At 44.2% G+C, this 14,632-nt stretch overlaps 1 protein-coding gene across 5 annotated transcripts in view; it reads left to right on the top strand.

The window, feature by feature from the left end:
* The first annotated feature begins 3,574 nt into the window (after positions 1 to 3,574).
* The window catches only part of PIEZO2 (piezo type mechanosensitive ion channel component 2), a 524,101-nt gene continuing 513,043 nt past the window's right edge, over positions 3,575 to 14,632 (top strand). For all 5 annotated transcript variants that reach the window (XM_037028556.1, XM_037028560.1, XM_037028559.1 and 2 more), the window contains exon 1: positions 3,575 to 4,457. In XM_037028556.1, coding sequence (XP_036884451.1) covers positions 4,394 to 4,457 — 64 coding nt within the window. In that variant the 5' untranslated portion in view covers positions 3,575 to 4,393. The remainder of the gene's footprint in view (positions 4,458 to 14,632) is intronic.

The raw sequence follows: 14,632 nt of genomic DNA, 5'->3' as shown, positions 1-14,632 counted from the left end.
AAACATACAAATGTATATTCTAAGAATATTATATTATGTGTAAAGTATATAAAGAAAGTATATTATGTGAATATTATAGTATGTGTAAAGAGAATGTGTCACCTATGCTAGAAGATATCGCCAAGCTAGCAAGAGTCACAGAAGTCTCTACAGGCTAAATGGAACCGATGGATTTTGGTAGATTTCAATGGGAGAAGAAAATGCCAGGTTGATAAATTTTTATTTCTTTGGGAGATTCTTTAGAACTAAAACTCAGACACTTAGAACAAGATCTATTACCCAACCGTGCCACAGTTTTTAAATATATTATAAAGAGCCAGTGTATGTGTCTTTATGAATATAAGAGCAGGCTGCTGTGTTTTCAGCATAACAGCTTCAGAAATGTAGGACCAGTGCTTGTTTTCCAGTGATAACAACAACAGCTGCTAATATTTACTGAATTATGACTATGCAACAGGCACGTCTCTAAGCACTTCTCTAAGCACTCTATAAATTATCTGTAGTTGCATAGCACTCCATATTAGATAGGTTTGATTACTTTCCTAAACTTATAGAGGAAGAATCCAAGGCACTAAAAATGTCAATGATCAAGAGAAGCCATCATTGTCATTGTAAATGCAGAGAGACACGTTCTAACTGCTGCTTAATTCATTACCTCTGCTAAACCTGTGGTCATACACTTTAGGTTCTCGTCAAATATTAAAATAACATGTTTATGGGTATCTATGTATTTTTTCCTGAAGCATTTTCTACCTCATTTTACCAGGTAGATCTTACCAGATTTACCTGATCTTACCTGATCTTACCAGATTTCAGGCAAGATCATGCTCAGATTGAAGTTGAAGGTCACAAAACATGCAGGACTGCTAAAAAATGGGACCAATATCCTAGTGGGCTGACAGTCCCTAAAAACAAAACTGTCTAGACACTTAATGCTGCTCATCAGATTAGGGAAATTTTAGGGTAAAACAGCCCTTGTAAAAAACATGTCACTGGCTACTGATATGCATGCTTTCATTGACCCCAGTATAAAAATAGTTTCAGAAATATATTTGTTTTGGTGATGCTAATTTTGAAAAACAATAGCATGTTGCCTGAATTGTGATATATGCATGAGGACAGTAGTTCTCCTTTCTGACAAAAAGCTCCCCAGGTGACTATGACATGCAGCCAGGATGGAGACCCTTGTATAGATGTAGTCTAGACAACTGAAACTCCTTTAGTACATGTGTTGGTAAAACTAAGAAGTAAGATGCAGTTGTTTAAAAATCTCTAAAAAACTAATCAGTTAAATTGACATAAAATGTGGCAGAGGAAGCAAAAAGGGATAGGTTGTAAGATAACCTATCTTCTGTGCCTCCTACTTAGGCATCCAAGATAGTTCTTTTGAAGAAATCTAGGCAGTTGTTCATATAGGAAACCTACTGAGAACGTGATAATATATTCAGAAAAAAACTGAGGACTTCATGTAATGATGCAATATTATTTAAAATTCGGAGGGGGGTGCTTTGGCAGCTCTTAATTAGGTCACCACATTAAGTTGTATGGGAAAAAGAATACCACCTAGGAACACCAAAATGTTAGACTCCTGAGAAGATGGGTGCAGATTTACGTCAGGCTTCTACAAAACACAAAAATTTTATTGATAGTAGTCAATAATTTGCTGATAATTTAAGTTTCTATCATCCCTAGCCCTACTGTTGGGGTTATGATTATGCCTGGGGTTTAGTGTCTAAGCTTCTCGAGGACTCCAGAACACATAGATTGTCTGAGTTTCAAGGTGTGTCTACAAGATTTCACTGCCTCCAATCTTAAAAAAACAAATGGTTCACAGTTTATTTGTCATTCTCAGAGAATTTGCAAAGGCATGAGGTCAAAACGCAAGGTTACTGTAGGGAGATTAACACATAGAACTGTGAACCCTGAGTAAAAAGATACCTACTAAAAAGGGCTTCTGGTGGCTAACTGGGCTCAAATTTTTTTAAAAAAGAAGAAGAAAGTAAACAAAGCCTAACAGCTATTTCTGTACAGGGGCTTCTCAAGCAAACTGCAGTTCACAGAGAAGCCTGTGCTGAACTGCCTGCCTGTACTGTTTCTGCCATCTGAGCCAGTCCCCATAAAGGAGTTCCTGGAATCCTAATTCAACCTATAGGACTGAGGCTCTCTACCCATACAATCAGAGCTGCAGAGATCCCACCAATCAGAGAAGCATCAGAAAAATGTCTTTTGGACCAATTGAACTCAGAATTTGGAGTCCTCATCTGCCCGAGACTGATCAGGGACCAGGGGTTGGGACTTCTGGACTTTTATCCATAAAAGCCAGCTTCCCCTCACTCCACTTTTCCGTTCGACTGAAGACTGCCTCTCCCTGGCAGTCTCCCCTTTCTTACTCACTTAACCTTCCTCTGAAGGTTAACCTGAAGTAAGACCTTAAGTAACCTTAAGGTTAAGGTGAGCTGAAGCATGGAAGACCACATCCCAAATTGGGGATTCTTACTGGGGTGGAATTGGTGCCAACGACCATCCATCGACATAATGAAGGTTTGCATACTGTTCATTAGCAGCTTTTCCATAGTTTCAGACCAGTACGAGCCCAGAATGCTGGTGCAGAATGGAAGTCAAAAACTTTTTTCTCTTGATTCAAATGCCAATTGTGAATGGCCCTCTCTACAAACTGAAAGATTTGCATTCTGGTCCTGAGGATCCCACCCATGCTTCAGTGGGATCACTGAACAGTGGGTGGGATCACTCACCCACTGTTGAATAGTCATGAAATAAGGGACCCAAGTACATTGACTTCTCCCAACTAGTATGAGATTTCTCTAGGTGAGGGGAAAGAGAGAGAGAGAGAGAGAGAGAGAGAGAGAGAGGAAGTTATTAAGAGAAATGGCAAAGGAAATGCTTTTTCCCCTGAGCCATGTCAAACAAAAAACAATCTAAGGCTTTTGCAAGATGGACATCTGAACAAAGTGGATGCACATCTGAACATTGGTGCCCATTCTTGGAGAGACCTGGGACTTTCCAGAGCCTATTCAGAGTTCAGATACAAGATTAAAGATGGACGGGGTCACTGCTCTGAGTTACTCTTCCTAATCAATACAAATGGGTAAGTGCGGCTCTAGTACTAGTGACAGCCCTACAAAGTTGTTGCTCTCGCGCTGCGCCTGTGCATTTTTCTTGAGCATTAAATGGTTCCCTGAATTTGGGTAAGCTCAGAGGTGCGCCTAGGGGATAGAGTGCCAGGATGTGCGCCTTCTGCGTCTGCAGACTGACAGGACCCAGCAGAGTTGCGGGAGTGAGCAGAGATGAAAGACGCTGATCAGGCACGAACGAAAGTGTCAAGTACACAAGACTGAGGAGCCCCAGCCTCGCCCTGCGCCTTCCGCGCCCACCAACTGCGCCTGCCTCTGTAGCCGCGCAGGGGCGGGCTCCTCGCACGCCTGCTCCAGAGCCGTCGTCCCATTGGCCCCAGGGCACGCCAGTCCCCGGGAGAGGACTCGAAAGTTTCATTGAAGGTGGAGAAGTGCGCGCCCGCGGGGTAGCTGGGGCTGCGCCACCAAGGCGAGGTTGCACCACGGCGGGCCGGGGGCGCGCGGACATCTGGGAGGCTTTGGGTTATTTTATTTTTTTAAATTGAAGACGCAGAGGAAGAAGTTGGAGCCTAACCCACTCCTTGTGAGCTTTCTTCTCGATTTCTGCCCACGCTCGCGCAATTCTTTTCTGGTCTGGTCATAGAGGGATGGTTCTGCACGTCTGGCAGCTCCCACCCGGGTCTCTCCAGCCCGAAACTGGGAGGCGCAGAGGCTGAGCCACACCGCAGCCCAGGGATCCGTCGCGGCGCCGATCTGGGGGCCGGCGGGCAGCTCCCAGAGCCCAGGACCAGGGTCGCGCAGCAGGCAGAGTGGGCAGAGGGCTGGGGCCTGGCTGCCAAGGCTCGTAGGCTTCAGAGGAGATTCCGGGAAGACAACCCTCCTGCCATCCCTGAGCAACGCCCCGGGAGCCAAGCAAAAAGCACAGCACTTCCTTCTCGCCCCCTTCCCTCTCCGAGCTGCCTTCCAGGACCCTCCCCAAGTGCCTCTGCGTGCAGGACTCTGGTCCGGGTCAGCCGCCGAAGAAGCTGTTGCCGCTGGACTGGGGAGACTACACTCCATGGGCCGGCTGTGGGGGTCGGGCATCTGGTTAGGGGGCTACCTAGAGCTGAGTGAGTGAGAGTCGTCCGAGAGTCTGGTGAGCGCGCCCTCGAGGCGGACTGTGCGGCGGCTGCCACTAAGCCGATGCCAGGGCAGCTTCAAGCCGCTGGCAACAGGAGGCCCTAGATGGGCATAGGCCTGGCACCACGGTTTTAGGGACCCTCGAGCCTCTCCTCTCTACTCGGAGTCGCTGGACTGTCGAGATGGCCTCGGAAGTGGTGTGTGGGCTCATTTTCAGGTTGCTGCTCCCCATCTGCCTGACAGTAGGTGAGTGCGGTCCACTCACCGTGGTTCCCTGGGAGGGTGAGGAGGGCGCCCAGGGATGGGGGCGGGCTTCTGAGCAATCCAAAATTAAGGGTTCTAATACTTGGAGACCTGGTTCGGGAAGCCAGAGCCGCTGTACCAGGGCTCCTAGCGCCAGACGCACGCTGCCCGGAGTGCAGGAGCCCTGGCCTTCTCACTTCTGCTCTGGGGCGCGGGATCGTGGGCTCTTTTTAACCATCCTGCTGCAGAGTTCGGGAGACCGGATAGGCATGTGCTCGAGACTGTGTTGCATTGTCACCTGAAATTTCTTTTCTGGAGCGTACGCTGGTACACAAAGGATGCAGGTCTGGCTCGAGAGCGGTTGTAGACCTCCTTACCAGGTGCAGTGAAGGATCATACTAGAGTCCCCTCCTCCCCCGTCGCCAGCCGCACCTAGCACACGGTGCATCAGAAGGTGCTGAGTTCATCTCTCTTCTATATCCAGATCTGTGACGGAAGTAGTACAGGAAAACAGTGCCCTGTTTTTTACTTTGACTCCCACAAAATCTCCTCCGACAAAAGTACCAGATGATGACACTGCAGACTACAGGGACCCAGTCCCGCCCTACAAGCACCCGCCCTGCCAGGTTTTTGAAGGCTTCGAAAGCTGGACTCTTTCTCCCTTGGACTGGCAAGGGTTAAGAGAGAGTAATAAGAGAGCTTCGAGGACTCTCAGTCAGGGGTTCCACTTGTTCTATAGGGCTAGCAGAGTGTTACAAGCAACTGGGTGTGGGTTTAAAGACACTAGCTACACACTTGAGTAAGAGACCATGCGTTTCCCCTCTAAAGGGCGGTGACTGTTAGATTGGATCCTGCTCCAAAGGATTACAAACAGCTCCTTACTTACTTTTACCCCCAGAAAACAGAACTTTTTACCAAGTAGCAATTGCATTTACAAAGACAGCGTGGCCTTTGCAAAAAGGCCACCATTTTGCATTTGCCAGAATGTGAGGGCTCAACATCACACCTGTGTTGGTTTAGATGTGCAAGTAATCCATTGAAAGAGCGGTTCTGTCATGTTATGTGAGGATTGATCCCAGCTACTGGGAAGACTTTGTAATCGGTATTAATGCTGTGGGAGTGAAGTATTTGGGGGACGTTAACCCCTGGAAACCCACGGAAAACCGGAGAAGGCTCTCAGACTGGGAACAGTCTGTGGCATAGTAGGATGCTCCCACAGCCTGAAAGGCCAGCGCACATGTGTTGGCCTTGGCCTCTGGTGGGCCATTGGTTTTCAGGCAGGACCATTTTGCAAGAATCTTTGCCCTTAATAAGCACTCGTGTAGATGAAGAGCGAAGTTTTCAGAAAGCGTTGGAATGGACCTCTCTGCCGGCTGGCTTGAGTTTCTAGAAAAGAGGCTTTGGAAAGCAATAGTAGAAAACAAGCCGGACTACCTTTGGTTCTTCGGTACCGTCACTGTCTGAGGGACATCTGTACATCAGCGCCTGACACATTTACTATATGCCTAAAGGAAGCTAGTCCCCGAGTTAACACGGGGCTTTCAGTTTGAGGCCGATTTGTAGTTGTCAGTGCCAGTAGGGGAGGATGCCTGGGGAGTGTCACTAGAGTCATAAAGCACTCTCTTCCCCTCTCCGCAGTCCCTCCACCCACTCCTCACCTTCTCCCAGAAACCTTTTCTCTCCTCTCCTTCCTCTCTCTTACCCTTATCGCCCCCTTCTTCGCCTGGTCGCAAATTGGGGTAACTGTAGGAAGAGTTAGGCTTGTGGTTACCTAGTGCCATCTCGGTCCACTCTGTGGCTTGCACATCTATTAAAATAAAAGAATAAACGGATTTATCCTCCGATTGCCAGCGACCGTGCGCTGAGTTTAGGCTCTTGAATTTCGCCTGCCCCGGATGCTCCACAGTTGCTGGTTTGGGGGCCCTATCGTTCTGACTAATGTGTAGTAGTCTACACCTCAAAGTCCTTCAGTAGGACAGTGGAGCTCTGCCCTGGAAGGGACTGTGAGTGCGGCACTGCCAGCTCAGGTGCCCCGAGGCTCTAGGCTTGGTCTGGTGGCTCCGGAGAGGCCTGGAGGGAGGCTCCCAGGGGTGCTGGGCAGATCGGGCACCACTGTCCGGCAAACGGGGTCCCGAGTAGGTCCAGCCCTTTCCCCAACTCCCCGCGCCCTAGCTTCTTCCTGGGCCCCACTGCGGGCCACGAGCAGTTTTCACACAGGCAGGCTGGGGCCCAAGAGTAGGCTTGTTCTGAACCCCGACACGCCGGTGGGCTCTGCGGTCAGACCTTCCAGGACCTGCTTCCAGGAACTCACGGACTACAGATCCCGCCTGCTGGCAGGAGTGGCCCGCCCTTAACTATCCTGGACCATCTTTCCTTTCCAACTTACTTGTCTGGATTTCCAGACGTCTTGCGAGCGCAGAGATTTACCTGAGTCAGAGTTTGTGAGCGTGTATGTGTGCGTGCGCGAGCTCATGCTTTGTGGTGCTGTTACTTGTGTCTCCGGGCTATAGGGCAGTGAAGGGCCCCTGCAGAGTCTACAGCCTGCCCGCCCCCCCCCCCCCACCCCGCGCCACACACACACCTACCCAACCCCTCACCGCCTTGTGGGAAGCTAACCTGGGAAAATGTGAAGGACTCGGACTTGGAACTAACCTCGCTCCCCGACTGGAAGAGAGGGGATCTCCTGGGAGGACCAGAGAGTCCTCGTCCCGACTAGGTCCAGCCCTTACCCCCTAACCCATCGCCTCACTTGTTGGTTACCGCTTGAAGAAGACAACCCACTTACCATGATCAAAGACGCCTTCTAATCATTGTCCTTGAAGGGAGGAAAGGGGGCTGGGTAGGTTTGGCCTGATTTGAGTATTCATTTGTAGAGGAAGTGAATGTTTTCAAGGTTATTATTGGAGGGTTTTCAGGTCGGCCTATGGCTTACTCCCCAGGGGCTACTAAATCGGATAGTCAGGTTTTCCTAATATCTTGGGCACCGAGAGCGCAGTGATCTATTTGCCATTAGAACTGATTTTTATATTTCAACCATCTGTTTTTATATCTGAGCAAGGCAGCCTTCAAAACCAACATTTTGAAGAAGCCTGTGTATTTCTCTTTAAACCCGTTTGTCTAATTTCACTGTTGAAACATTTCTGCAGAGATGCTCTAGGCTTTTCACCAGAAGATGGATGCCAAAAATTAACTGCTACTGTGTTTAGTCTGATATTTAAGACGTCTTTTCTTTTTCCCCTGTAAAAGAAATTTACAGAAAGGTGATACGTGACCGCAGGCTTCTATTCTGCTGGTGTTATGTTGCTCTTAAGCATTAAAAGCCTGGCAAAATCATAATATAATATAATGTTATTTGCCATTCAAATGAACATCCAGTGACAGATTTTCCCACATAAAAAGAAACTGAAAAATCTAAAGATCTCCTAAATTATGCGTGACTACTTGGGTTGCCATTCTGACATTTTCCTTCAAATAATAGACGGAAAAAAGAAAACCCAGACAAACCTTTCTATAATATCATGTAATCTTTAGTTAGTTATAATGATATCTGATAATTGTTGAGCTTTAAAACTATTTTACATATATTTTATTTCAGCGTGATTCCACTGTCCCACCCATATGTACGTGTATGATTTGAGTGTACTCCTGAGAATGGATTGGCATATTTTTTTGGCATGCTCCTGACCCATTCATTCGTCTTGCCTAATATTGCTTGCAGTTCCTTTAATGTTTTTCCTGGAAGAGCTGACTTAGCCATTTTGGGGGAAGGGGAGGGGAGTTGGGTTTAGACAGATTGGTCTAGGAGGGGTAGAGCCATGGTGGCATCAACAGCTTACACTTCCCCCTAAATAAAGTGACCAGAACTTAGGAAAGAACAGAGCACAACAGGAGACTGTAGCACGGAGAAAGAATCAATCAACACACTAGTACTCTGAGGAAAAAAAAAATCACACTTGGATAATAGTGTAAATCCAAGAAGAATCTCTAACATTCACTTTAGAGATAGATTAAACGTTGAGTAAGAATATGGAGTCCCTTTTGAAATATGTATGGGTATGGCTATGTAAACATCATTTTCTCTCTATTGAATAACAGAGTTTCCTTCATGTATCATCTGTAGTTTGGGAATCACACTTACATACATGCCAAGAATTTCCGGTGGAGCCTGACCAGAGTCTAGAGTCTCCCCTCTTCCTCTGCTGTGGCTCTCAGGGTTAGGAGCTCTCAATTAACTGAAGGATGAACTCGCAGTGTTTAAAGTCACTCTATTTTCCATCACAACTTCTTGGTTTTATAGAGATAAATCATATTTATTACTTTCTGAAAATTAAAAAGTAAAAAGAATTGGAAAGTTTTAGTCTAATTTTAAAATGAAATGCTTCATAAACAGAGATGGGCACAATCATTCTGTCACCAGGGCAGTGGAAGGTGGAGCCCTGTGTCCACCCTGCCATGAGTATGTTGCATAACAGGCACTGTGTGCTTGCTCATAGTCAAAGGTAAGGAGGATGCTTTCAATTTTACCTTTGGGTGAGTGTTTCTGCAGAACATACAATTTTCGTTTGCCTCGTTGTATCACTAGAATGGTGATATTTTCTGAGTAATCTGCTATTTTTTAATTCTATTTTTGCTGTGTTGGTAGGTACAAATATGCATTAAGCTAGGTTATTGTAGATGCACATGTATAGACATTTTGTATACAAATTTTACCTGTGACTTGGCAACCTAAGAGACCTCTATTCACATCCAGGGTCTGCCCTTTACTGTGTGATCATAGAGTTGTTTCCATTGTTTCTCTTTTTCTATCTGTAAAAGGGAGATATAACAACTTTTTTTAGGTGGTTGTGAAATAGTGTGCGCTACACATCTTATATAATGCCTGACACTCTGTGGATACTCAAAACAGCAAGTACTACTATTGAACTTACAAAGATGAGTAGAAGAGCAGGGATGCTTGAGGAATGTGTTAGTAGAAATTAGCAAACTTGTAAGCACTAACATGAATTATAAAGAAACTGATATGAGAACATGGAATTTATATGAAAGCAATTTAGTATCTTCCTAGAGCCAAATTAGGCTACTGAAAATTGGTGTGCATGTGGAAGGAGGATTTTTAATTATCAAGATTTTTTATTAGTTTTACTCATTCTATGTATCTGCAGTTGCATGCTAGTTAAATATGTTCTTCCTAGAACTATACTGCCAATGTTTACTTTTGTCTTTCTGACACTATACTATAATTTTCATAGTTTTTATTCAATATTATTTTATTTATTTACTCATTTATCTATTTTCACATGGCATTTTCCTTTTAGATCCCATGCTATTATTAGTTAATTATATGTGACTTTACATAATTGTGAGGGGACTTTGTCCACAGGGCCCCCCCCCCCCCCCGGCCTCCACGGATGAGAATAAGTCTACCAAGACATGATCTGCTTGGGGAGGAAAGGTAGCTGACCTCTCAAAGGAGAAAGGCCAAGAGTCTTTTCCTCAATGGGTTTTTATTGGGTTCAATTTGCACAGGAATATAGGTAAAGTTCATTAACCAGTGTCAGGCAGTAATGGTCAAACAATAGATAATACACAAATAACTAGGAGGGCTTATTCTAAGCCAGGGTCAGTTAGTTAGGGGGCTATAAAACTTTGGAAAACAAACTCATTTCTTGCTGAGACCCTTATCAGAAAGTTGAGAGCATTCTTAGCAAAACAGGTTGCACAGGATTTTATGTATTCTTTCTGAGGCCTGATTACCCCGGGGGGAACCTACCCTTTCTAGCACAGGGTCGCACTGCCCTCTGTCACTGTCAGGCAGGGGAAGTAAGGCAGCCAAGAGATTAGGAGACTTCTCTCAGACAGAATGAGGACTCAGACTATGTCAAAGTCGAGGGGCCAGGGTCCATCACCCCCTTTTTCTATAGCCCTCCAAGTCCTTCCCTGGGACCCCCAAGACATGCTTGTCCTAGGTTGCCCCTCCCCTGAGGAATCTTACCTGTTATTGGCTAACTGGTCATGCACTGGGGGCCAGACAGCATGAAGTAAAGCAGGCAGAGGCAGCACCCCTGCCAGGGAGATAAGCTTTGCCTCCTTAGTGGCTTATGGCCCCAAGGTCTCTCATTCAGCCTTAGCCATGGGGGGATTACAGTTTCTGAAACCAGGCTGGTCAGTTCCCAACACATAATAACACAAATACATTATATTTTCCCATAACTTCGTAGAAGAACTTAGAATTGTGTAAGTGGACCTAGGTATTTAAGACCAATCAATTAAGAACAATATGATATAGTCTCTACAGTAAAACATTAAACTTCACAAGATTTGTAGATTTAAACAGTTGCTTCATGGACAAGGAATCTAGTAAACAAAATCAAGTAAACATTTCATTGAATTGGGCTAAATACAAATATTTGGGAAAATATTTTGCTGTGAGAGATAAGCCTACATGATGCTTATCACATGCACCAGACCCTCTACCTGGCCTTTCAAATCCATTAGGACAGAGCAGGATCAATAAAGGAGGAAGTTGCTTGAAACCACATATCTGAAATATCGGCAGAGACCTGCTCACCCACCTTGGAATGGTCTAGAGAACACTCCGTTCACCATGATTGTGAGAAATAAAGTTGTGAGGGAAGTCTCAGAATGCTGGCTCTGTGCTTGCTCTTCTCTGTAGGTCAGAAATTACAAAGGAATCTGCTGCCATGACACTAGAATCCCTTAAGTGTAATGGGGTTATTTGGACCCCAGGTGGCAGGGGCCACCTAATGGCCCACCTAATTGCCAAAGGCCAGGCGGTTGTGGTTTCCACAATGGACAGTGGAATCAAATCAATAGTCATAAGAGTCTGACTCCAAAAGACCTGTGGCATTTAGCTTGTTAATAATGGTGTTCCTAGAAGTGAAATAGATGGACAACCCACTAAATCACACTTGATCTGTATGAGTAGAAGAGTTCCAGGTCAAGTGAACAAAAATGTGGCTTGACTCACCAACACAAAGAGACATTGCCCCTTAATCCATCCTGAGACTTGATACAGGTTATAGATCCAGGGACTTTGAAAGACAGACTTGTGAGGAACAGAGTTGTCTTTGCTTAGAACCAGTTACAAGGTTCATCTCTCAACCAGAGAAGAAAATCCACTTGCTACCAGGACAAGAATATAAACTTGTTGGGTTGATGGTCAAGCACAGTTCTGAAGGTGGGAGTTGCAACAATGGTTTGCCCTATTTGACTGGGCTAAGGCTGGAATGCAATTCCCACCGAGAAAAGCCCCAAGTACTCTCTTCACAGGAGAAGAGCAGACTAGGACACTTAGGAGGGACCCCACTATGCTGTCAATTGTTTCACTTACCCCACCCCATTTTTTTGAGTAACAAGTCTCTTCATTTAAAATGTAAATATAGGAGCCCTGGCTGGCATAGCTTAGTGGATTGAGCATGGGCCTTCAAATCAAAGGGTTTCTGGTTCAATTCCCAGTCACGGCACATGCCTGGGTTGCAGGCCAGGTCCTCGGTGAGGGGGGGCATGTGAGAAGCAACCACACACTGATATTTTTATCTCTCTCTTTCTCCTTCCCTTCCCTTCTCTCTAAAAATAAAAAAAAGATAAAAAATGTAAATATAGGGTCTGACACAAATAATGTCCCTGTTTTATTACATATAAAACTTTTATTACAAAATCATAAGCATGCAATTCTGTAACAACAATATCACACTCAAGCACACCATACAACACTTTAGGTGAAATGTTCAAATTGCTGTCCATCTCATGCAAGGTATTCATGTACCCTACCAACCACACTCAATGGTGTTACTTCTCCTGGACCCTGCATTTAAACCAAAAAAGGGTAAAAAGTTGTAAATATTTGTGGAAAATGACAATTTCTTATCCACATGTTAGTATAAGTTAGTTCAGTAGCTTATTTTTTTTCTATCACCTAGGTGGGATAAAATGAACATTTTAACTGAATAGGAGAAAGAGTTGTGAAATGGTGAGTGTAGGGTAGGTATGCTGTAGATCTCAGGGATATTTTTTAGGGAGTCATACTATCATTGGGCATTTAGGAGCTTACTGAGAAGAGCTCTAATACCAAAGTAGCACATACTTCTTGGGGCTAGCTCTATACACGAGCAACAGGACACAGTTTTTTTTCTGTTCCTTTTTCCTGTTTTTGTATCAACATGGTTTATGACATCCACAGGGAAATATACTGTTTTGATTAAGAACACTGCTCTAAAGCCTGAATATTTAGGTACAGGTCTTGGCCTATCATACTAGCTGTGTGATGAAGTGAGTTTTTCATCTCTCTGTTACCCACTATTTCATTTGTCAAATGAGTTGGTAATAACAGTACCTAGTTCAGAGCATTGTTGCCAGGCTCAGGTGACAGTGCTTGTAAAGTGCTTGGTGCAGTGCTTGACCCATTGTAAATACACCTTAGGTCTAAATTTTAGGTCTAATTTTTAGTTCTAGAATCAGATTTTAGGCATTATTATTAGTTAAAGGCTAGTTTGGGGACCTGCTCCTCAAGAGCAACATAGTTCCCATGGGCAGATAATTTGGAGTTCCAATCAATTTCCAAGTAAGCTTTGGAACACAATGTTGTAAACTGAGGACTGCCTGGTTCCTCTCTATTCCTCTAATCAGATTTGCTGGAAGGCCCCTGTGCCATTGTTCATTGTTACCCTTGAAACACAGTGACATCTCTCCTTCTTTAATTCTCCTTTCTAGGCAGAATGAATTACTTTATCTGTGTTCACTGGCGATAATATGGCATTTTGTTCATATTATCACAGAGTTTTGTACTTAGTTATATGATTGCTCTCTTCCCTTCCAGGTATCTGCAAATTTAGGGACCCTGTGTAATTCTTGATATCCATAGCACTAACCCATTGCCTAACATACAGCCCATACAGCCAACCTTCTAAATATCCAGATTCCCCATCAGTGGATTTAACTAACCCAGGACTGAAAATATTTGGGGGAAAAAGTCACCTTGTTGCTGATGTGTACTATGCGATTAGGTGTATGACAGTTGACTCTGTACTGAACACATACAGAAATTTTTTTCTTGTCATTATTTCCTAAATAACTCAGTATAACAACTATTTACACAGAATTTACATTGCATTAGGTATGATAAGCAATGTAGAGATGGTCAATATATATGCAAAGATGTATGTAGGTCATATACAAACACTATGCCAATTTTTATAAGGGACGTCAGCATCCTCAGATTTTGGTGTGTGTGGGTGGGGAATGTCCTGGAACCAGTTTCCCTTGAATACCAAGAAATAGTTATTTAAATATATGTACAAATACATAAAATATATTGAATTGTAGGTTTCTCTGATTACAAAATTGAGTCCAATCGTTACATTTTAGCTAGCCAGCAAAGGCTATACTATGCAGTGAATGCTGAAGAAATATTTGCCAATTGACGAATCAAGAAATTTATGAACTAAATGTTTTTTCCCTTAAATATCTCAGAAGTTTGGAAATAGAGTTACGTCTAGTGTCTTATGCCTATTGGCTTTTGTGTCTTTGAATATGAAATTCATACCAGCCTAATTTATATTCTCTTTCTTGACTTTCATAAATGTGAATTTTTGTCAGTATGGCAATTAATACCTTTTACTTGCTTTGCCATAATGGAGAAAAAAACCCATTTGATAGTGGTAAAGCTTGACTAACATCATCCTTGGAGTGCATATTATTTTTTAAAATGTTTTCAGTTCTCGTGGAACCACACAAATCGATCTGTTTTCCATTGTGGTCAAATGTGCTAGGTCAGCAGTTTTGGTCACAGGTACAGAGAAGCAGGAAGAATATAGAACCTTAACAAGCCTATAAGTTTGACCTAAAGCTCCATGCAAATTAATTGTAGATATGTGCAGAACTGAACAGTTCCTGGCCATGCCATTTCTCCCCTCCTGCCTTTCCCAGGCTCCCAGACCTGCCTGCTAGCGGCAGTCTGCTTTGATGTTGCCATGGGAATATGTGCCCCTGCTAGAGACTATGGCAGCGAATGTTAGGTCCCTGGTCTGAAGGTCTAATGATCTAGTCTCAGTCCTGTTAATAATGAGCTATGTAACTTTGCCAACTAATGGAAACTCTATTCCTCAAATTACATCATTCAGAAAAATGAGGTGTTCAAGACTAAGAAAGGTTTTCATGAT

The sequence above is a fragment of the Sturnira hondurensis genome, unplaced genomic scaffold (genome assembly GCF_014824575.4).
Source record: "Sturnira hondurensis isolate 20B ecotype Veracruz unplaced genomic scaffold, ASM1482457v3 Scaffold0020038, whole genome shotgun sequence".
NCBI lineage: Eukaryota > Metazoa > Chordata > Mammalia > Chiroptera > Phyllostomidae > Sturnira > Sturnira hondurensis.
Note: the sequence above shows the minus strand (reverse complement) of the source record. Positions and strands in the feature narration are given on the sequence as shown.